The sequence below is a fragment of the Staurois parvus genome, unplaced genomic scaffold (assembly GCF_062004578.1).
Source record: "Staurois parvus isolate SC_StPar_1 unplaced genomic scaffold, SC_StPar_1.0 ptg000882l, whole genome shotgun sequence".
Classification (NCBI taxonomy): domain Eukaryota; kingdom Metazoa; phylum Chordata; class Amphibia; order Anura; family Ranidae; genus Staurois; species Staurois parvus.
This window is the reverse complement of record NW_028318678.1, coordinates 15696-39945: the sequence shown is the minus strand read 5'-3', so window position 1 is coordinate 39945 and position 24250 is coordinate 15696. Positions and strand designations below refer to the sequence as shown.

Below are 24250 nucleotides of genomic sequence, written 5' to 3'. Positions count from 1 at the left end.
GCTGGGGGGGAGGGGGTAGTGGAAGGCTCTCCCAGGTGGGGGGCAGGGCTGTTGTTGGTCAATGTCAGGCTCTCTCTGCGGGAGGAGGAAGGGGGGTGGTGTTGGTCGGTTTTCGTGGGGGGCAGATGATTTTTGTGTTGCCTAGGGCAGCACAAAACCTAAATACACCACTGATTGTGACAGCCAATCACTGGTCTTGTGATCGGCCAATCTTTCCCAGACCCCACATTCAGAACGTTTTAAAGGGACGCCAGGATGGGTGGGAAGGGGTTAAATAACATTTCTATAACAGAATTTTTTCCATTCAATAAAATATATACTGCCATCAGCAAAAAACATCTACATTAGTTAATGGAAGATTTTAAACAAATTAAAGCGGAGTTCCAGCTGTCTTCTCTCCCTGGCGCCGGCATCTTCAGTGTGGGCAACTGGATGTGACAGCTTGCGGCTTCACAGCCGGGTGCCCACTGCGCATGCGTGGGAAGAGCTGTGCTTTGTGAATGGCTCTGTAGTCTTCTGGGACCTGTCACGTGTCCCAGAAGACTGCATGGAGGGAGGACAACTTCCTCTTATGATCGCCTAGGCGATTGCAGCGGAAGTGGGAGCGGGTACCTGTCAAATTCGGGTACCCGTTCCCCCACTCTCCGCAAAGGTGCCAATCCTTAATGGGGAGCGGGGGACAAAGCATTAAAGCGGAACTTCCCCTTATGGGTGGAACTCCACTTTAAGAACCATACATGTTGTATCATCAATGCCAATATCACCAGCAGGGATAGCGTTGATGCTACTTGATTTTATGATTATTCATTTGCTTGATTATGACTTTTTATTAGATGTGATGATTGCTTTTTATGCTCTTATTTACAGTCAGGATCATTGTTTAGCATACTTTTAGTATAGACTTAGCATTCTAGAGTGCATACCTTTTAATTATGTTATAAACTAGAGATTGTTGTTTTAGATACTCAACTTATATTGTCTTATGTTATTTTGATTCTTAGCCCTGATGAAGGTTAGCCTTGAGCCCCCGAAACGTGTTGGCTTGTTGATTACATATTCTAAAAAATAAAATTCTGAATCACGTTTTGTGGCACTCTCATCTTTCTAATGGTCTCTAGACTACTCCAAGGACCTTTTTGGATACCCCAGTTGACAGAGAGCTGCCTCTAAAATTAGATTTTGACCCCCAATTTCTGCCTACTCAGCACTGCACCAACACATACCATTCAAGTCTATGGGAATGTAAAGCCCCCATTATGCCTTCAGTGGTTCTGAAGGCAGAATGTTTTCTTTTTTGTACCTTAATGCATTTACCATTATGGTAAAAAACCTTCTGGGTGCAGCCCCCCTCATATTTACCTGAGCCCCATCTCGATCCAGCAATGTGAATGGGGGGGGGGACTGCTGGCGGGGGACCCAAAGAGAGGAGGATCGGGGCTGCTCTGTGCAAAACCATTACACAGAACAGGTAAGTATACCATGTTTGGTTTTTTTTTTTTAAATTGCAACCTTTAAAATAACTTTAAGCAGGTCAAAGGCATGTCAGGAGGAGGTCACTTAAAGGTCAAATGCACCTGTCAATGAATTCTGAAGGATCTCAGAAGGGCCCCAAGTTGATGGCATTGACACAAAGTTTGTGAACACAACCCCTACAGGGAAACTGCCACTACCCACCGTATACAGGGAATTGGCTTTCAAAGATTGCAGCTGCTTTCAATCATGCCGCCTCAACCTCCGCAACATCTCCAGAATACGCCCCTTTTTAACCAATGATACCACAAAGATCCTACTTCACTCACTGGTCATCTCTCGCCTCGACTACTGCAACTCCCTCCTCGTTGGATGACCTTTACATAGGCTATCCCCCCTCTAGTCCATCATGAATACGGCTGCCAGGCTCATCCACCTTACCAACCATTCAGTGTCTGCTACCCCTCTATGCCAATCCCTCCACTGGCTTCCACTCAGTGTCTGCCACCCCTCTCTGCCAATCCCTCCACTGGCCTCCACTCAGTGTCCTCCATCCCTCTCCGTTAATCCCTCCACTGGCCTCCACTCAGTGTCCTCCATCCCTCTCTGCCAATCCCTCCACTGGCCTCCACCCCTCTCTGCCAATCCCTCCACTGGCCTCCACTCAGTGTCCTCCATCCCTCTCCGTTAATCCCTCCACTGGCCTCCACTCAGTGTCCTCCACCCCTCTCTGCCAATCCCTCCACTGGCTTCCACTCAGTGTCCTCCACCCCTCTCTGCCAATCCCTCCACTGGCCTCCACTCAGTGTCCTCCACCCATCTCTGCCAATCCCTCCACTGGCCTCCACTCAGTGTCCTCCACCCCTCTCTGCCAATCCCTCCACTGGCCTCCACTCAGTGTCCTCCACCCCTCTCTGCCAATCCCTCCACTGGCCTCCACTCAGTGTCCTCCACCCCTCTCTGCCAATCCCTCCACTGGCCTCCACTCAGTGTCCTCCACCCCTCTCTGCCAATCCCTCCACTGGCCTCCACTCAGTGTCCTCCACCCCTCTCTGCCAATCCCTCCACTGGCCTCCACTCAGTGTCCTCCACCCCTCTCTGCCAATCCCTCCACTGGCCTCCACTCAGTGTCCTCCACCCCTCTCTGCCAATCCCTCCACTGGCCTCCACTCAGTGTCCTCCACCCCTCTCTGCCAATCCCTCCACTGGCTTCCACTCGCCCAACAAATAAAATTCAAATTACTAACAACAACTTACAAAGCCATCCACAACTCTGCCCCCAGCTACATCACCAACCTTGTCTCAAAATATCAACCAAACTGCTCTCTTCAATCCTCCCAAGACCTTCTGCTCTCTAGTTCCCGTGACAGCTCCTCCAAAGGCTCGCCTCCAGGACTTCTCCCGAGCTTCTCCCATCCTGTAGAACTCCCTACCCCAATCTGTCCGGCTGTCTCCTAATCCATTCACCTTTAGACGATCCCTGAAAACCTCTCTCTTTAAAGAAGCCTATCCTGCTTCTACCTAGTAAACCGCCATTTATTTCCTCCATCAGCTCATCCCCCCCCCCCCCCACAGCTATTACCTTTTGTATCACTCAACCCTTCCTCCTAGATTGTAAGCTCTAATGAGCCGGGTCCGAGGTTTCCTCTTGTACCAAATTGTATTGTAACTGTAATGTCTACCTTCATTTTGTAAAGCGCGGAGCAAACTGTTGGCGCCATATAAATCCTGTATAATAATAATAATAATCAGCTTTGAAAAATGTCACTGTGAAAAATGTTTTGTCCTGTATTAAATATTTTTTTGTAAAAGCAAGATTTGTAGATCATAAAAAGAGAGATAAACTATTTAAAGAATGATGAATTAAAAAAAAACTAGAATAGCATTGACACACAATCAATGCTTCCCTTTAAAGGCCTAGAAGCCTATATTTTACTCATCAGTCTCATTCTGTAACCAGTCCATTGGCCTCAATGTCTCCCTATTGGCAACCAAAATATAAGTCAAACAAAAACAGCCCAAGGACAGTAAGCCTCTCCCATGCTCCTTAAAATACTTCATTTTCAGGCCTTGTACACACAGATAAGCCTTTGTACAGCCTCCTCGCTATCGGCTGCTATGAACAGTATTGGAGTGAAGGTCACAATATAGGCAGAGGCTGAGCTAAGGAGGCACCAAAAACCGTGGCACTACAACAGGCAGACGTGATGACGTTCACTTGTACAGCTCCCCAGATCTAAAAGCAGCAAAGCTCTGCCCTAAAATCAGAGGTGCGGGTGACAACACAGCAGCACAACGGAGGGACAGTTGTCACCCCATAGCAGAAGGTGCCTGAACAAGGACCTATATCACAAGAGCGACAGTTTTTATTTGAATTAGAGCTGCAGATTAAAAAGAGACTGAAAAATTTTGAATGGCATTGACGGGTTAAAGCTTATGTGATATTTTAGTGACTGGGTTTAGATCTACTTTAAGTGTAGCTGCAACATCCCAACGCACACGTCCCTGCATAGAACAACGGCTGTATGTATAGTGGGTGATGTAGAGACCAAAGGCTGGAACCGTGATACATCAAGGAACAGAAATATCGCCAGCACACCAGGTTTCTCCAATATGGGTCCAAAGCTTTCAATGTGTACTCACATAGTTACAAGGAAAGCAACGTTTCGGAGTCTCGCAGGACCCCTTCATCAGGCATGTGTGATGAAGGGGTCCCGCGAGACTCCGAAACGACTCCAAAATATTGTCCCTACACCGGGTTTATCCAATATGGGTCCAAAGCTTTCAATGTGTACTCACATGGTTACAAAGAAAGCAACATTTCGGAGTCCTTCAGGACCCCTTCATCAGGCATGTGTGATGAATAGGTCCCACGAGACTCCGAAATATCGCCAGCATACCAGGTTTCTCCAATATGGGTGCAAAGCTTTTAATGTGTACTCACATAGTTACAAGGAAAGCAACGTTTCAGAGTCTCGCAGGACCTCTTGATCAGGCATGTGTGATGAAGGGGTCCCGCGAGACTCCGAAATATCGGCAGCACACCGGGTTTCTCCAATATGGGTCCAAAGCTTTTAATGTGTACTCACATAGTAACAAGGAATGCAACGTTTCAGAGTCTTTCAGGACCCCTTCATCAGGCATGTGTGATGAAGGGCTCCCGCGAGACTCCGAAATAACGCCAGCATACCAGGTCTCTCCAATATGGGTCCAAAGCTTTAATGTGTACTCACATAGTTACAAGGAAAGCAACGTTTTGGAGTCTCGCAGGACTTCTTGATCAGGCATGTGTGATGAAGGGCTCCCGCGAGACTCCGAAATATCGCCAGCATACCAGGTTTCTCCAATATGGGTGCAAAGCTTTTAATGTGTACTCACATAGGTGCAAGGAATGCAACGTTTCAGAGTCTCGCAGGACCTCTTGATCAGGCATGTGTGATGAAGGGCTCCCGCGAGACTCCGAAATATCGGCAGCACACCGGGTCTCTCCAATATGGGTCCAAAGCTTTTAATGTGTACTCACATAGGTACAAGGAATGCAACGTTTCGGAGTCTTGTACGACCCCTTCATCACACATGCCTGATGAAGGGTTCCTGCAAGACTCCGAAACGTTGCTTTCCTTGTAACTATGCGATTACACATTAAAAGCACTGGACCCATATTGGAGAAACCCGGTGTGCTGCCGATATTTCTATTCCTAGATCTCTTTAAGGTCCCCAAAAGGAAATAAAGGGAAAAAAACCTATGCAGGAAGCTGCCCTTACTTACCCTTCCTTCTGAAAATGCTAGTTCCTGGTGGTAAGGTTGACATAAGTCTTACTCTGCTTATCAAATGTTTATTCCAAGTCAGGGACACAAAAAGTACTCCGGCTACAGGCAGCTGGCATTTTCAGAAGGAGATCAGCCATGACCGGCTCCATATTGCTCTCAGCACAGATTTCCTTAAAGCGGAACTCCAGGCACTATCACATCGCTCACTAGGCACAGACCCACTCTAATGTATTTTGCAGTCACAAGCAATCAGCACATGCAGGGTGCGCACACACAAAGTAGCAAGCCAAGCGCTGTTTTGAAATGGCATGCTAAAAATACATGTCCGCCACTCCGCCATTTTAAAGTGCGCAGCTCTAGTAAAGTGGTTAAAGGAAACTTGTTATTGCCCATGCAGGGAAAAGCAACAGGTTCAACTTACAGCCAATCCTACCAGCTTCACATTCTTACCTTCCTCTGGTTCCCCCACCACTCTGTTCAGCCGCTAGGAAGGAGGAAACAGTCCTGTGCAAACGGTGAGCTTAAACAGGACAGAGGTTTGAAAAAGTGGCTTATTTGCCCAGAAACATGTTGCTTGCCCCCCCGAGACCACCACCCACACCATGGAAGAGTCTGATGGCTGTTTCCATCCAAGTGCCACTTATGGGTTCCCGCTTGGGTTTTTTCCTTTAAACCTGCTGGCAGCCTAACATCCTCCAGTCCCTGCAAACTCTATAGCACTGGCAGCGTGTGGATCCTGGATCCTTCATAAATCACTCCACTTATGTATGGCTGCTTCTCCACAAGCGGACATGCTGCTTCTCCACAAGCGGACATGCTGCTTCTCCACAAGCGGACATGCTGCTTCTCCACAAGCGGACATGCTGCTTCTCCACAAGCGGACATGCTGCTTCTCCACAAGCGGATATGCTGCTTCTCCACAAGCGGACATGCTGCTTCTCCACAAGTGGACATGCTGCTTCTCCACAAGCGGACATGCTGCTTCTCCACAAGCGGACATGCTGCTTCTCCACAAGCGGATATGCTGCTTCTCCACAAGCGGATATGCTGCTTCTCCACAAGCGGACATGCTGCTTCTCCACAAGCGGATATGCTGCTTCTCCACAAGTGGACATGCTACTTCATTACCAGGTTGGTCATCACCCTCTGTGATGTAAGTGGATGCTATTTTTATTCTAAATACATGAAATGTGGTCTTCTATTTGTTTCCAGATACCTGTCTCCCACATGACATCGCTGAGGCAATGGCCAACCACAAACACTGTCCTACCTACGACAGGACACGCTGTTCTACACCCAGGAATATCAGGTACGTTCTTCCTTCCTAGCAGCTAAACAGAGTGTTGGAGGAGAAAATGAAAGGTATTTGCTTTAAAAGGTATATGCAGGTATCTCTTGATCCTTGCTTTTAATATTTACCTTTGGTACATGTTCACTTTAATATTGTTGCCACTGGTCACCGTTTCAGCTTAAAACACTGTCAACTAAAAATGATGAATCAAATGATTTTTTTTTTTTTTTAAGTGAGAGAGAGTTAAAACTTATTGGCCGATTTTGATTTCCATTTGTGTCTCCATTGGAAAAGATTTTCCCTCACTTCCTGTTGTGTCTTCCAGGACAAGAAATAAAAAAAGTAGAACTTTTACAGCGGAAAAAAATTATTTGATCCCCCTGCAGACTTTGTAAGTTTGCCCACTTACATAGAAATTAAGGGCCTGTCAATTTTATGGTAGGTGTATTTTAAATGATAGAGACAGAATATCAACCAAAAATCCAGACAAAACACATAATACAAATGTTATAAACGGAGTTGCAGTTCAGTGAGTAAAATAAGTATTTGATCCCCAAGCAAAACATGGCTTAGTACCTGGTGGAGAAACCCTTTTTGGCAAGCACAGAGGTAAGACGTTTCTTGAGTTGGTTACCAGGTTTGCGCACATCTCAGGAGAGATTTTGGTCCACTCTTTACAGATCTTCTCTAAGGGCCAGTTCACACTACATGTGTTTCAGCTGCTTTTATTTCTGCATCCAAAACACACAGAAAGTAGGTTGTATGGTTGTCAATGTCATAGTTCACATCAGTGCTTACAGTTCCAGTGCGTACTGGTTGCAGAAAAAAAAAGTAGAACATGCTGCATTTTTTCTGCACAGAACTGTACTGGAACGCGGTAAAACGCATCAAAAATGCACCGAAACGCACATGTCCCTATTTAAATTGAAGAAAAGGAGAGGGGAAAAATGAACTGGAATGCATAAAACACGCACTGGAATGTGTCAAAAACACATAAAAAATGCACCGGAACGTCCCAAAAAAGCACCTGGAACGCATCTGGATTGCGTTGCTATAGTGTGAACCGGACCTAAACCCTCAACCACTTTCCTGGAGGGCATTTTTAAACCCCTTCCTGACCAGTTTTCAGTGCTCTCATACTTTGAATGACAATTGCATGGTCAAGCAACACTGTACCCAAACAAAAATTTTTACCATTTTTTTTTTAGACAAATAGAGCTTTATTTTGGTGGTATTTGATCACCACGGGGGGTTTTATTTTTTGATAAACAAACTAAAAAAGACCAAAAATGTTTAAAAAAGAAAAAAGTTTTTCTTTGTTTCCGTTATAAAGTTTTGTAAATGAGTCATTTTAATCCTTCATCGATGGGCACTGATAGGTTGCATTGATGGGCACTGTTAGGCGGCACTGATTCACTTGATGGGTACTGATTGCCAGCACAGATGGGCACTAGTGGCCGCAATGATGGGGCTACACTGATCACCAAGACACTGATGATCAGTGCCCTGAAGATCAGTGTAGATGTCCCCCTGCGAAATGCTGCTTACCGGCTCTCCTCATGCGGTCAGCATGAGGAGAGGACTGCCGATAACCGGCATTTCCTATTTACCCGGTGATCAGCTGTGATTGGACACAGCGGCTGCTAATGGCCCTTTCCTTAGTCATGTGATCAGCTGTGTCCGAAAGACACAGATCGCGCGCATTGCATGCCCCAAGGGTGCGGTCCTGGGAGGACATCCATGGACGCCCTCCGAGAACTAGCCGACCGCGCTGTAACGGTCTTTTGGCTATAGCGCGGTCAGGAACTGGTTAGGGTTTCTTGGCAACTAGAAGTTTCAGCTCCATCCATAAACTTTCTACAGGATTAAGGTCTAGAGACTGGCTAGGCCACTCCAGGACCTTAATGTGCTTCTTCTTAAGCCACTCCTTTGTTGCCTTGGCGGTGTGTTTTGGGTGACTGTCATGCTGGAGGACCCATCCACCACCCATCTTCAGTGTTCTGGCTGAGGGAAGAAGGTTCTCCTCCAAGATTTTACAATACCTGGCACCGTCGCCCCACACTCAATGCGGCAAAGTCAGCCTGTACCTTTAGCAGAGAAACAGCCCCAGAGCATGATATTTCCATGGTGTTCTTGGGGTCATGGTCAACATTTTTCTTCCTCCAAACACGGCGAGTCGAGTTAATGCCAAAAGAGCTCAATTTTGGTCTCATCTGACCACAGAACTTTCTCCCAATCATTTAGATGTTCACTGGCAAACTAGACAGGCCTGTACATGTGCCTTCTTGAGGAGGGGGACCTTGCGGGCGCTGCAGGATTTCAATCCATGACGGCATATTGTGTTACCAATGGTTTAATTGGGGACTGTGGTCCCAACTGCCCTGAAATCATTCACAAGCTTCTCTCCTGTAGTTCTGAGTTGATCCCTCACTTTTCTCATGATCATCCTTACCCCATGAGGCAAAATCTTGCATTGAGGGGGCGAGTGATGCTTATTTTGTATTTCTTCCATTTACAAATAATCGCTCAAACAGTTGTCTCCTTCTCACCAAGCTTCTTGCTGATGGTCTTGTAGCCCATTCCAGCCTTGTGCAGGTCTACAATCTTGACCCTGATGTCCTTTGACAGCTCTTTGATCTTGCCCATGGTGGTGAGGTTTGAATGGAAGGAAGATATTCTGTGGACAGGTGTCTTTTAAACACATAACGAGTTAGGAGCATCTTCTTAAATTGACAAGACTAATCTGTGTACCACATGAGCGCATTGCCAGTCTGTGGGAGCCAGAATTATTGTTGGTTGGTAGGGGATCAAATACTTATTTTACTCACTGAACCAACTCAATTTATAACATTTGTATCGTGTTTTTTCTGGATTTTTGGTTGATATTCTGTCTCTATCATTTAAAATACACCTATGATAAAAATGATAGACCCTTCATTTCTTTGTAAGTGGGAAAACTTACAACATCTGCAGGGTATCCAGTAATTATTTTCCCCACTGTAAGTGAGAACACAATCAGCTATCAAAAACTGGCTAAGGTCTGAACCTTTCCCCACTTTTATCATGAAAAAAGTAACACATTTTTTGCACTGTAAATTTGACTTACAGACATATAGGGGGAGATTTACTAAAAATGGACCACTCAGAATCTGGTGCAGCTGTGCATGGTAGCCAATCAGCTTCTAACTTCAGTTTGTTCAATTACCCCCGGTTCACATCTATGCGGTTGGTGCTGCTGCGGATCCGCACGAAAATCCCTTCATCCGCACCACCCGCATAGAGAATTACGGACCGGCGGGCGGGTGCCATTAGTTCTAATGGCACGCCGCCCGCACTGGGAAACGCAACCGTACTGGGAACCTAAGTTCCCGTGCGGGCTGCGTTTTTCAAAGTAGTGCAGGGACTTCTTTCCCTGCGTGTCATGGGAATGAATGAATTCAAATGAATGGGCTGTCGTGCCCGTGCAAAACGCGCCCCGCACAGCCGCATAGGTGTGAACCTAGGGATAGGGTTTGACAACAGAACTTAGAAGCGGATTGGTTTCTCCACAGAGCTTCACCAGATTTTACACTCTCCAGTTTCAGTAAATCTCCCCCAGTGTCATTTTACTTCTAGACATTGAGGAGTACCTCTTCCTGGATGTACTGTAAGAGGAAGGGAGACGCTCGGAGATTGTCCACAGGAATGTTGAAAAATCCCTGAATTTCCTTTTGATGCAGGTCCATAGTAATGAGATGCGTTAAACCTATTGGAGGAGAGGAGGTAACAATGAGACAAAGCAGGCCAACACGAAGATCAGACACACATCCTCTATTCTCTCCTGCAAGGACGACTTCCAGTTGCTGACTGTTTGTTAGACAAGATCTTAAATGACACAAACACCAAGATCCAAGTTTATAATGAGAATATACCGGCTGAATAAACATGCATGAATGCATTTCTTTACAGACATAATAGGACATCCAGCCACAATAGTTGAAATGTGTGTGCGTGACGGCATGTCATTAAAAGACAAAGGAAGCCACAAGGGAGGGGACAGTGCAAAATGTGCCCTAGAAAGCATATGACATTGGCCACGTTCCATCCAATATGGAACAATAATGTCCGGCTTTACAACCTAGCTGGGCAAAATAAGAAAACTATTCTGTACATTTCTCTGACGCAAGTACATTTCCACATGTTTTATCCATTTAAGAATGCTGTACAGAAAAATACTCTTTGATCGGCTAGATATCCAGCATATTCCCAACTTCCTGTCCAAGCTGACAACACATTGCTGCACTGAAATCCAAACTAGTGTTGTCACCCCTGCCTGCTGAATTACAGAACTCTGCCTATCCCTGTCTCTCTCTGTCCCTCTTAAAGCGGAGTTAAACTCACTCTGTAAAAAAAATAAAAGTCAGCAGCTACAAAAAATGTAGCTGCTGACTTTTAAAAAAAACAGCCACTTACCTATCCCACAATCCCATGGTGCCCCGGCTGTCCTGTATTCCAGGTGCCGGCATCTTCAGCGTGAGCACTTGGCTATGACAGCTTGCGGCTTCACAGCCGGGTGCCCACTGAGCATGTGCAAGTAAACCCCACTTCCCAGGAAAAAAAAATTATATTCATTAATTGGAAGCCATTTGTGTCCCTTTTACCCCCGGTTCACACCTATGCGGCCGTGCGGGCCGCGTTTTGCACGGGCACGAGAGCCCATTCATTTGAATGGACTCCCGTGCCCATGACACGCAGGGAAAGAAGTCCCTGCACTACTTTGGAAAACGCAGCCCGCATGAGAACCTCGGTTCCCAGTATGGCTGCATTTCCCAGTGCGGGCGGCGTGCCATTAGAACTAATGGCACCCACCTGCGGGTCCACAATCTTCTGTGCGGGTGGAACCGCACGAAAATCCGTGCAGCCGCACCACCCGCACAGAGAATCGCGGACCCGTGGGCGGGTGCCATTAGTTCTAATGGCACGCCGCCCGCACTGGGAAACACACCCATTCTGGGAACCCGCACAGATGTGAACCTAGGGTTAATGTTAGAGGAACTTCCTTTCAGATCGTGGCTACTTTCACGTTCCATAGTCCCCACTGTATGTGAAAATGTTGCTACACTCCTCTACTCGCTTCCTGAATGCACTACAGTAATGTGTTCTGGTGCTGGAGGAGACGTTATGCAAAAACAGAGAGAGACTTGCCCTTGTCCACAAGGTTCAAAGGGAAAGCAGGGCAAGGACTGCAACCATGGGGATGCATGCGCAGTACTAGATAGGACATGTAGTTTCAGCAGTGCAATGCACGAGACTGCTATAGACATGCACTGCTCACAGCTGGCAAGCAAAGTGCAAAAAGGCTCCGGGTGGGGCATGCAGATGATCGTGAACAAAAGCAAGGAGTGCGTTCATCCTTTAAATATTCACAACACTTTCATTTTTACTATAATTAGCCCTGTCTGTACTGTGCTGGCAGATCTCATATGTATTTATTATTATTATTTCAGGTACTTATATAGCGCCGTCAAATTACGCAGCACTTTACATATATATTATACATTCACATCAGTCCCTAACCCTCAAGGGGTATACAATCTAAGGTCCCTAACCCTCAAGGGGTGTACAATCTAAGGTCCCTAACCCTCAAGGGGTGTACAATCTAAGGTCCCTAACCCTCAAGGGGTGTACAATCTAAGGTCCCTAACCCTCAAGGGGTGTACAATCTAAGGTCCCTAACTCACATTCATATACAAGGACCAATTTAGACAGGATCCAATTAACCTACCAGCATGTCCTTGGAGTGTGGGAGGAAACTGGAGTACCCAGAGGAAACCCACGCAGGCACAGGGAGAACATGCAAACTCCAGGCAGGAGGTGCTGTGGCTGGGATTCAAACCAACGACCCTAGTACTGCCAGGCGGACGTGCTAACCATTTAACCATATGTAAACTAGATTTGAACACTGTTTGTCCTAACAAAGGGTTAAAGCTCTAGCAGCTAGACTTCTCTAATGCAGGCCATACATGGGTCGAATTCCGAACGATGTTTCGTCTGAAAATCGAAAATGTTGTTTGCTCGGTAATCCGATGGCGCCATCGATGATTCCAAAAATCGGCCGACCAAGTCATAAAGTTCACCCCATATAACAGGCAAAACTTCTGTTCCTTCCAGGTCACGGCTCATGCGCATATTCTTTTCGGAAAAATGATCATACGATTTCACCATCATTGAGTTTAAAATCGGTAGTTTTTCACGAATTTTCCAACATGCCCGATCACCGAAAAGGGGAGGAGCCACGAAAATCGGCTAGTGCCATTGACCCACTAACAGAGCGAAAATCGGCTGATTATTCTTAGGTCTTAGGATTTTCGGACAAAAAATTGGTTAAATGTCGACCCATGTATGGCCGGCCTTAGTCTCCATGATTGGAAGAACTGAGATCTAGCACATGAAAGTTGTGGGCTGGGGAGGAAGGCGTTGGGTGATGCGGAACATCTATCAGCCAGGAAATGAAGTGGGCTGTATCTGACTTCCTGCAAATTGTAAGAAGCTCACAGTGTGCAGTGAAATCAGAGTAAGTAGGGTGGCACCGATACCTGTTTGTTACTGATACTTGCATTCAAGTACTCGCCGATACTGCTCACCAAGTTGTACTAATTTACCTGCAGTGAGAAAAGTGCAGTCGGGGACCTTGGTTGTACCGGCTTGCAGGGGTGAGGACGAAAAATCAGTCGAATTTCGACCCATGTATGGCCGGCATTAGGCTACGTTCACACTTCACTTTATTCCTAACTCTTGCCAAATGCCCCTATAGGGTTTGACAGGCGTTGGCGTTTCGGAAGTGTTTTTAACGCTCCCCAACGCCCAATGCGCATTTTTGAGGCGTTTGCAAAGCGTTAAAACCACACCGCAAACGCCTATAATGAAGTTAAATGGTATTAACGCCTTGCAAACGCGTCACCATAGACGTGAATGGGAGGCTTTAACTCCTCCTGACTCCACACGAGGCGTCAGTTTTGCCGCGACGCTAAGGCTTCAGTGTGAACAGAACTGTGTGCTGCCAGGTGCAGAATATTCATAGGTGTTTGAGAAGCATTAAAAACGCTTCCCAAACGCCTGTCTGATGCCTGCAAACAAAGCTAGTGTGAACATAGCCTTAGGTATGTTAATGCAAGGAAACTCAATGTGTCCCTCTTTGGGACAGATTGAGTTTCCTTTCATTTTAAAATAGAGGTTACGGGTTAAAAAAAAAACCCTACATACTCACCTAGGTGGATGTAACATCGGTCAGATGCTGCATCTGTCCCACCACCTCTACAACAAGAAAGGGAGCAATCAAAGACCTGATTCCTCAGTCTTCACTGAGCAGAGAGCTGGTGACTCTCAGTCATCGTCTCTCTGCTCTGTCCCTCCAACGCTCAGTGAAAGTGCTCGACTGTGCAGAGGGCGGGAGCGGCTGGCTCAGGCTCTAAGCGTGATCCATAGGAGAGGTATAGCCGAAAGAGCTTTGGCCTTACGTCTCCTTTAAATTGTTCAGAGTAGCTTACAGTCTGTCCAAGGCCTGCTCCAACCAACAAACACCTAGGAAGGTAAGAGATTATTTTTTTTTAGTTATGCTGTGTAAATGGGAGCACATATAGCGGGGGGGTTCTTAAATTTGACTGCAAAAGTGGAAACGCACTTTAAATCCAGTCATGATGGACCAACAAGAATATGTATAGCCACTCAAACGACAAGTAAAGATATCGCCATTCAATCCCGGAAATATTAAAGGGTCCAGTTGTTCCACCTGGCCATTAGAGTCTCCAGTACCTCCGCCCGTAGAATGACAACCCATGGTTGGCCAAGTGGAACAACTGGACCCTTTAATATTTCTGAGTTCGAGTGGCGATATCTTTCCTTGTAGCTATCACATATTCTTGTTGGTCCATTCAATCTCTTTGCGCCCCTGCTCCGGAGGGTAGGACCCCAAACTATCGAGTGGTTTATATCTGTACTCTGGATCCTAATTATTGTATCTTCAGTATAGACATGCCTCATTCCTGCTGTGACCCACTGAATGGGTATGCATATTGATCGTCTTTGCATACTATATAATCGATAGAGGGGATCTCTTGCCTTCCACTCCCTCGCCTTAGCTCTGTCCCTATATCCGCCTGCCAGACTTTTCAGTGCCATATCTTCATTTCAGTTTGTATACACTCATTGTCCTCATGAAGCTATCTATTTGCAAAATGCATTGACATATCTGGATTTGGACAAGCATGCCTGCGCATATATTCTGCTTATCTTTTATTAATGCGCACATTACAATAGGCTAGCGATTATACCAATCCAGTAGAAGCTATCTTTGTTTTCACTTGATTTTATTGTGTTGGATGTTTTTTTGTACCAAGAAATTGTAAAAAAAAAAAAAAATCTGTTTATATTTAATTACGTCTCGCGGTGTGCCGATAATGGTTGCTGGTGAAGATTTTTCTTCTCCAGTTTACTTTTCTATTGTTTATTTATTGTGAATAGCTGGTGAGTTGTGGAGGCATGTTCATGGCCTGCATACATCTTCCAAGGTAGGTACAAGACTTCCATACACGGCACCCTGCCACTACAATGGGGGAACCGCACATATATACATGGGCACGCTTCCTTACCAGCTTTACACATCATGGAGGCCAACAGCTTGGAGACAATGGAGCCCCTCTTCCTCATCTTGCACTGCTTGCTGTAGGGGAAGTAAGGGATGACGCCGCTGATCGTCTTGGCGCATGACGTCCGGCAGGCATAAACCATGATTAATAGCTCCATGATTGTGGTGTTCACGTCTCTGAAATGAAAGAAAGAAGAAGACAAAATAAAGCAAAATGGCATATTTTGAATGCCAGCACTTTAATTCTAAAAAGAAAAAACAAATGGTCCCAATGTTGTACTCACCCACTGTATGCTCCAGCATTGTCCTCCACATTATTATACAGGATTTATATGGCGCCAACAGTTTGCTCAGCGCTTTACAATATAACGGGAGACAATACAGCAACAATACAGTTCAATACAAGAGGGATAGGAGGGCCCTGATCCTTGGAGCTTACAATCTAGGATCAGCTTCCTGTCATGGGGCGGCAATGATGCTGCACTGCTCCTAAGTTCAGGACAGAGTTACCACTCATGTAGGTTTTGTCTGCTTGCACTAGTTGGAGAAAATGTTGTAGGGGGTGTAGCTATCAGCATCAGTAATGTTGATTCACTAGCCTGTAAGCACCTGGCCACACCCAGCCCCACCCACTGCTCTTTGGATTGACAGCACTGCCTCTAATGCTGAATACCCTCCCACTGTGAGCTGCAGTGCCTGGGAAGGAGAACGTGTGAGACATAAATAAAGGAGGATTTGGCTCAGTCAGGGGAGGTAATGAAAGTTTCACAGTAACTGGATTTGGTCCTTGTTTAGACTGTTATACAGGAATTTGTATATCAACTTTAACCTCCCCTGGCGGTATTCCAGAGTGTAGCTCGGGGTTAACTTTCAGTACCAGAAGCTGTAACCCCGAGCTACACTGGAATACACTGCAGCGCTTCTCCAGCGATCCCTGTTTCACTTACCTTGTCCTTTGGTCCCGCGATGTCCCCTCTGCAGTGTCCCCAGCCATGTTCTCCGGCCGATGCCGGCATCCGTCTTCTGGGTTCCATTCCCTGCGAGCGTCGGGACACACGGGGGACGGAACCGGCGGGAAATTCAAAAATGTCAAAATTGTCCATTCACTCAATACACTAAAATTTTATATTCTTACATTTCTGTATCAAACCATTTCACATACATTTTGTCCCGAGTGCTTTGTCCTGCGCCCTGCCTGCATTTTTACTGTTCTTTCTGCCTGGAAACTGAGAAACGTCCATGGAGTCCAAAAAGTGTCCCTTTAGGTCAAAAGCGGTTTTAGACCGGCTAGAGAACAGCGATAGTAAATCAGAACCACTTGCAGAATTGAGTGATAATGATTCGTGGGGGAAATTCCTCATCAGACACTGAAAACGTTTTGCGACTGAACTCAACGGTGCGCGAACTTGGCGCTCTATTTAAAATTTCAGTGTTTTTGGTTTGATTACAATATTGAATTACATTTATTATTATTAGTATTTTTTATTTTTATTTATTAAATTATAATTTATGTTTTCGGGTTTCAAATTTTATCTTACCCGGGATGTTTACTAGACTCTTGTTCGGACAGATTTCAGTGAGTTATTCCTAAAAATTACAGGCCTACAATAAAAAAAAAAACAACAACTTTCCATTGAAAACAATGTACCGCTTTGAGCACAGAAATACTGACATAATCAGACCGCTAGGGAAGCTGCCTTATATCAGAGTGTGATAGTGGATGTCCGCAGGTGAAAAATGTCATGCCTTTGGACATTAAAATCTGACTCCTGAGCAAAGATTTTTTGTATTAGCTCGCTCACAATTCACTCCAAGAAATCCCTATATAAGGTTGTATCTGAATCAGTAGATTATTACACAATGCTCTTTATGGCACAAGCTCTCATGCTATTTTTCACTGTCATCGCAGCCAACATTACTGTGGAGACATTAACTCTAGCTGTAATAGAAAAACATATTCCAACTTCTAATGCGTCATTCCAAATGGAAGCAGTTGTGCAGCTCCAGATGACAAGCCTCATCTACAGGGGCGGACTGACAACTCATGGGGCCCCCGGGCAATAGGGGATCATGGGGCCCCTGTGTCCTTGCCCAAACTCAAAAAAGCCTATGAAAAAGGTGCCAGGGGCATCTCATGGGGCCCCCTACTGACCCCGGGCCCTCGGGCAGTGCCCAAGTTTCTAAATGTTCAGTCCGCCCCTGGTCATTATCAATAGCGAATACTGTCCAGGAAACACTGCAACTAGGATAAAAGTATAAAACGTATAAAACGTATTCAGTGCGGTTTTAACCACTTCCCGTCCGGCCGGTGGCACTTCCCGTCCGAACGGTGGCAGTTCAGGGGCGAGTTGCTGTTCATAAACGGCGCCCGCCATTTTGGATTGTGCGCATGGCACCACGGAACACAGATCGCTGTACGGGACCTCTGCATGAGGTCCCAATCACGTGATCACTGGTTGGCCAATCAGTGATCACATGAATAGGTGTAAGCAAGATGTCACTTCTGACATCATTGCTTACTACGTGTGAAATCTGTGAATGATCACAGAGATCACATGGTACAAGCAGGGGCGGACTGACCATTTGGAAACTTGGGCACTGCTTGAAGGCCCGGGGTAAGTAGGGGGCCCCATGAGATGCCCCTGGTACCTTTTTTATAGGCTTTTTTGAGTTTGGGCAAGGCCACAGGGGCCCTATGATCCCCTATTGCCCGGGGACCCCATGAGTTGTCAGTCCGCTTCTGGGTACAAGGCTATTCACAACAGCCTTGTACCATGTGACAAGCTGTGACCAATCACAGCTCACACAGTATTTCTCAATGGCTGCAAGAATGCAGCCAGAGAGAAGGAGAAATGATTGCTTTTACAGCCTTTATGGGTGTAAGAGCAATAAGTGTAAAAAAAAAAAATCTTCATCACCCCCCACCAAGTAGTACAGTGTCACTATGGTGACACTGTACTGCTAGGGTGACAGTATGTAAAAAAACAAAAAAAACAAAACAAAAAAAAAACCAAATAATCTAAAAAAATAATAAAAATGTAAAAAAAAATTTTTTTTTTAAATTATAATTTTTGGTTATAAACTAATTGGGGTTATTTTTTTTTACTAAAAAGATAACTGAATACATTTTGGCCAAGATTTATAAAGAAAGATAATTTATTTGCAAACTTTTATAAGAAAAACACTTTTTCAAAAATTGTGGACTTTTTCGTTTATATAGCAAAAAAAATTAAAATCCCAGTGGTGAATAAATACCACCAAAATAAAGTTTGATCTGTCTCAAAAAAATGCTAAAAAATTCAAATGGCTACAGTGTTGCATGACGGCACAATTGTCATTCAAAGTGTGACAGCGCTGAAAGCTGAAAATTGGCCTGGACAGGAAGGGGGTGAAAGTGTCCGGACTTGAAGTGGTTAAAAAGAGTCATGTCCGATTTCTGAGCAGTGCGGTCCAGTTCAGGTGCGGATTACAGTCTATTGACTCTATTGGGAACAGTTTCTATACAGTATATGTGTGAACAGGATAAGATCCTGAGCTAATCCTGTCCTGAACCTGACCTGAACGGGTGAACATACCAATTAGCTGTGAAACCTGTGCTTCAATCGGCATCGCACATGTGCAGGGGCGGACTGACCATTTGGAAACTTGGGCACTGCCCGAGGGCCTGGGGTCAGTAGGGGGCCCCATGAGATGCCCCTGGTACTTTTTTCATGGGCTTTTTTGAGTTTGGGCAAGGACACAGGGGCCCCATGATCCCCTATTGCCCGAGGGCCCCATGAGTTGTCAGTCCGCCCCTGGACATGTGTGAATCAGCTCTTAAACCTCATTCACATGGGGCATATTAATGTGCACCCTGTGCGAGGGCCGCGTTTACCCACACGGGGGTGTCCCTTTGATACCTGTTGGGACAAACACTGCTGCTGCTCCCAATTTGACATCCATGGGGGGTGCACGGCCCCACATACAGACTGTGTGCGTTTGAGGCCATGCACCTACATGGATGTCAAATTGGGTGCGGCTGCTGTGATCCGATAGACATTAAAGAGGCTGCCTACACTGGGGATGCATGAAACACATGTACATCCCCCTGCGGGTAAAAATGGCCCTTGTGCAGGGTATGCACTGTGTGAATGAGGCCTCATCCTTTCAGTTAAGAAGTCCTTTTAAAAGGCTCCCCATGTGACAGTCTAAACCAGGGGTCTCCAAACCTTGTAAACCAAGGGCCAGTTTACTGTCCTTCAGACTTTATGGGGGCTGAACTGTGGGCATTAGGAGCAGAAATTGTCTTGGTGTCCGTGGGCATAAAAAACTCATCTTGGGTATTAGAGTGAGGAATAGTGCCCTGTTGTTGGTGTCACTGGGAGGAACAGTGCCCCATCGTTGGAGTCGGTGGAAGAAAAAAATTCCCCATTGTTGGTGTCAGTGGGAGGAGTAGTGTCCCATTGCTGGTGTCAGTGAGGGAAATAGTGTCCCATTGCTGGTGTCAGTGGAAGGAGGGGGGGGGGAAGAACAGTGCCCCATTGTTGGTGTCAGTGGGGGGGAGACAGTGCCCCATTGTTGGTGTCAGTGGGGGGGGGACAGTGCCCCATTGTTGGTGTCAGTGGGGGGGGGGACAGTGCCCCATTGTTGGTGTCAGTGGAGGGGGGACAGTGCCCCATTGTTGGTGTCAGTGGGGGGGGGGGACAGTGCCCCATTGTTGGTGTCAGTGGGGGGGGGACAGTGCCCCACTGTTGGTGTCAGTGGGGGGGGGACAGTGCCCCACTGTTGGTGTCAGTGGGGGGGGGACAGTGCCCCACTGTTGGTGTCAGTGGGGGGGGACAGTGCCCCACTGTTGGTGTCAGTGGGGGGGAACAGTGCCCCACTGTTGGTGTCAGTGGGGGGGAAGAGTGCCCCACTGTTGGTGTCAGTGGGGGGGAACAGTGCCCCATTGTTGGTGTCAGTGGGGGGGAACAGTGCCCCATTGTTGGTGTCAGTGGGGGGGAACAGTGCCCCATTGTTGGTGTCAGTGGGGGGGAACAGTGCCCCATTGTTGGTGTCAGTGGGGGGGAACAGTGCCCCATTGTTGGTGTCAGTGGGGGGGAACAGTGCCCCATTGTTGGTGTCAGTGGGGGGGAACAGTGCCCCATTGTTGGTGTCAGTGGGGGGAACAGTGCCCCATTGTTGGTGTCAGTAGGGGGGAACAGTGCCCCATTGTTGGTGTCAGTAGGGGGAACAGTACCCCATTGTTGGTGTCAGTAGGGGGAACAGTACCCCATTGTTGGTGTCAGTGGGGGGGGGGAACAGTACCCCATTGTTGGTGTCAGTGGGGGGGGGGGGAACAGTGCCCCATTGTTGGTATCAGTGGGAGGGGAATTGTGTCCCATTGTTGGTGTCAGTGGAAGAAAAAATTCCCCATTGTTGGTGCCAATGTAAGCAATAGTGACAAAAAAAATAATAATAAAATTGAAACAAACCACAAAAATCCAAAATGCTGTGGTAGAGAGATGTTGAAAAGAAGCATACTACAGTGCAAGACAGTTATAAAAATGTCATTGTTTTTGTTTGTGAGCTAAGCAGGTGGTCCCAAGTGTCAGCGCAGTAACTGAGCTGTACCGGAACAGGCTGTTCCAATCCCCTAGATAGAAAAATCCTCTTCCAGAATGAGTTGGTGTCAGTTTGAGGAATAGTGCCCCATCACCGGTGTCTATGGGAAAAATAGCACCCCATTGTTGATGTTAGTAGCAGGAATTATACCCCTTTGCTGGTGTCAGTGAGAGAAATAGTGTCTTGTATCAGTGGGAGGAAAAGTGCCCCAAGGGCCAGATAAAGGCAAGCAAAGGGCCGCAGTTTGGAGACCGCTGGTCTAAACAGACTTCGGATCCAGTTACTATGAGATGCCAAAAGTGGGAGGGTCTAAGTAGCTCAATAATTTCTGCCAATCCAGAAAGCAGTGGGCAGCCCTAGGTGTGGCACCCTGCTAATTGACAAGGTACAGGCTTATGAATCAGCAGTGACAGTGCTGTTAGCCATGCCCCTTGGAACATCTTTTCATCCCTAAACAGTCACAGCCTACACTGGGGGGGTCAAGGCTGCTTTGGATTTAGGAGCAGTGCAGCAGTGTTGTCCTCATCACAAGAAGCTGTGATTAGGTGGACTTCACAGGAAGAATCAAGGGGTAATTTGTGGTCAAATGATAAATGCAGAAGCTCCTATGATTAAGTTCTGCAGCCCATACAGGTACACCTCAATAAATTAAAATATCTTCAAAAACCTAATCTATTTCAGTAATTCAATTCAAAAAGTGCAACTCATATATTATACAGATTCATTACACACAGAGTGATACATTTCAAGCATTCCCTTCTTTTAATTTTGATGATTATGGCTTACAGCCAGTGAAAACCCAAAATTCAGTATCTCAGAAAATTATAATTTTGTGACAAAGTTCAATATTGTACACTCATGGTATCACGCTAATCAGCTAATTAACTCAAACAACCTGTAAATGTCTCCTGAGCCTTTAAATGGTCTCTCAGTCCAGTAGGTTACACAATAATGGGGAAGACTGCTGACTTGACAGTTGCCTATAAAACAGTTCTTGACACCCTCCACAAGGAGGGCAAGTTACAAAAGGTCATTGCTAAAGAAGCTGGCTGTTCACAGAGTGCTGTATCCAAGCATATTAAAGGAAAGTTGAATGAAAGGAAAAAGTATGGCAGAAAAAGGTGCACAAGCAACAGGGAAAACCGCAGCCATGAGAGGATTGTGAAGCAAGGGCCATTCAAGAATTTGGGGGAGATTCACAAGGAGTGGACTACGGCTGGTGTCAGTGCTTCAAGAGCCACCACACACAGACGTATCCAGACAATGGGCCACAGCAGTCGCATTCCTTGTGTCAAGCCACTCCTGAACCAAAGACAACGTCAGGAGCGCCTTACCTGGGCTAAGGAGAAAAAGGACTGGACTGTTGCTCAGTGGTCAAATGTCCTCTTTTTTGGATGAAAGTAAATTTTGCATTTCATTTGGAAATCAAGGTCCCAGAGTCTGGAGGAAGAGTGGAGAGGCACATAATCCAAGTTGCATGAGGTCCAATGTGAAGTTTCCACAGTCAGTGATGATTGGGGAGCCATGTCATCTGCTGGTGTTGGTCCACTGTGTTTTATCAAGTCAAAAGTCGGCGCAGCCCTCTATCAGGAAATTCTAGAGCACTTCATGGTTCTCTCTGCTGACCACCTTTATGGAGATGCGGATTTCATTTTCCAGCAGGACTTGGCACCTGCCCACACTGCCAAAAGTAACAAATACCTGGTTTAATGATCATGGTATCACTGTGCTTGATTGGCCAGCAAACTCGCCTGACCTAAGCCCCATAGAGAATCTGTGGGGTATTGTCAAGAGGAAGATGAGAAACATGAGACTGAACAATGCAGAAGAGCTGAAGGCTGCTATCAAACACCTTCCATAACACCTCAGCAGTGCCACAGGCCGATTGTCACCATGCCACGTGCACTGATGCAGTAATTCATGCAAAAGGAGCCTCGACCAAATATCGAATCCCTACTATCATGTACACGGACATACCTTTCAGTAAGCCAATATTTCTGTATTAAAAATCCTTTTTTTTATTGGTCTTATGTAATACAGGCGTACCTCAGTTTACAAACGCCTCGGTTAACGTAATTGTCAGTTTACGAATGCAAAATCCATTGAAAATAACGCCTCGGTTTACTAATTTTTTTGGCAATACGAAGTGTATGTCGGTACCGATTTTTAAATGCAATTGCCGGCTTTTTTTTTTTTTTTCTTCACTATAGCTCACAGAATTAGCTGTCACTTTCCCCGGAGCTAAAGGATACTTTGTTTCTTTTATCTCAGGAAACAAACTAAAAGGAAACATTGTTTCTTTTATCTCAGGAAAGGAAACTTTTTTTTAGCTTGGGGGAAAGTGACAGCTGATTTTCTGAGCTATACTGCCCACACTGCCAAAAAGTAACAAATACCTTTTTTTGTTGGTCTTATGTATTACAGGTGTACCTCGGTTTACGAATGCCTCGGTTAATGTAATTTTCGGTTTACGAATGAAAAATCCATTGAAAATAATGCCTCGGTTTACAAATTTTTTTTGCAATACGAAGTGTATGTCGGTGCCGATTTTTAAATTCAGTTTCCGGCTTTTTTTTTCCATCACTATAGCTCACAGAAGTAGCTGTCACTTTCCCTGGAGCTAAAGGATACTTTGTTTCTTTTACTTCAGGAAACAAAATAAAAAGAAACATTGTTTCCTTTAACTTGGGGAAATAAACTAAAAGGAAACTTTCTTTCTTTTAGCTGGGGGGAAAGTGACAGCTGATTCTCTGAGCTATAGTGAAGAAAGAAAAAAAAAGCCGATAATTATAATTAAAAACCGGCACTAACCTATAGTGACAGCAATTTTTTTTTTTTACTTTTTTCTGACCTCCGGAGTGGATTAATTTGTTTTCAATGCATTCCTATGGGAAACCGTGTTTCGGCTTATGAAATTTTTTGCAATACGAAACATCCCGGAGAACGCATTAAATTCGTAAACCGAGGTGCACCTGTATTCTGATTTTCAGAGATACTGAATTTTGGGTTTTCCCTAGCTGTAAGCCATAATCGTCAAAATGAAAAGAAAGCAATGCTTGAACTAGATCACTCTGTGTGTAGTGAATCTATACGAGTTTCACTTTTTGAATTACTGAAATAAATGACCTTTTTGATGATATTCTAATTTATTGAGATACACCCGTATTTTTTTTTAATGGGACGCCATATTTCGACTTCAATCTTACTAGAGTGCATAATGCACGGCAGCCCTTCATACAGCTTCTAGTTTGTCCCACAGTCCAAAGACGGACCACACAAGGAGGGTAGTGTTTACAGCCATGGATCATACTGAGCTTCATTTCCACATTCTCAAATTCAGCGCCTTTGTAAAAAAAAAACAGCCATGAACCCTACAGTGATTCATTTTTGCATTCTCAAAGGACAAACTGAAAGATTTGCCTTGCAATAGAACCGACCAGCCCTGATAAGGTTTATCTTACTTTCGTACTAAATAGGTCTTGGGGCTAAATGGGCTGAGAACCATGGGAGG

General features: G+C 45.7%; 1 protein-coding gene across 3 annotated transcripts in view; it reads right to left on the bottom strand.

Moving 5' to 3' along the window:
• Nucleotides 1–24250, bottom strand: part of PRPSAP2 (phosphoribosyl pyrophosphate synthetase associated protein 2) — an 80995-nt gene that overhangs the window by 42317 nt on the left and 14428 nt on the right. For 2 of the 3 annotated variants that reach the window (XM_089656006.1, XM_089656008.1), the window contains 2 exons: nucleotides 15161–15333; nucleotides 10163–10278 (listed from right to left, as the gene is read on the bottom strand). In XM_089656006.1, the coding sequence (XP_089512132.1) occupies nucleotides 10163–10278; nucleotides 15161–15333 (289 nt within the window). Of the gene's footprint in view, nucleotides 1–10162; nucleotides 10279–15160; nucleotides 15334–22073; nucleotides 22322–24250 lie in introns of those variants that run through there. The other variant, XM_089656007.1, reaches the window with a different exon arrangement.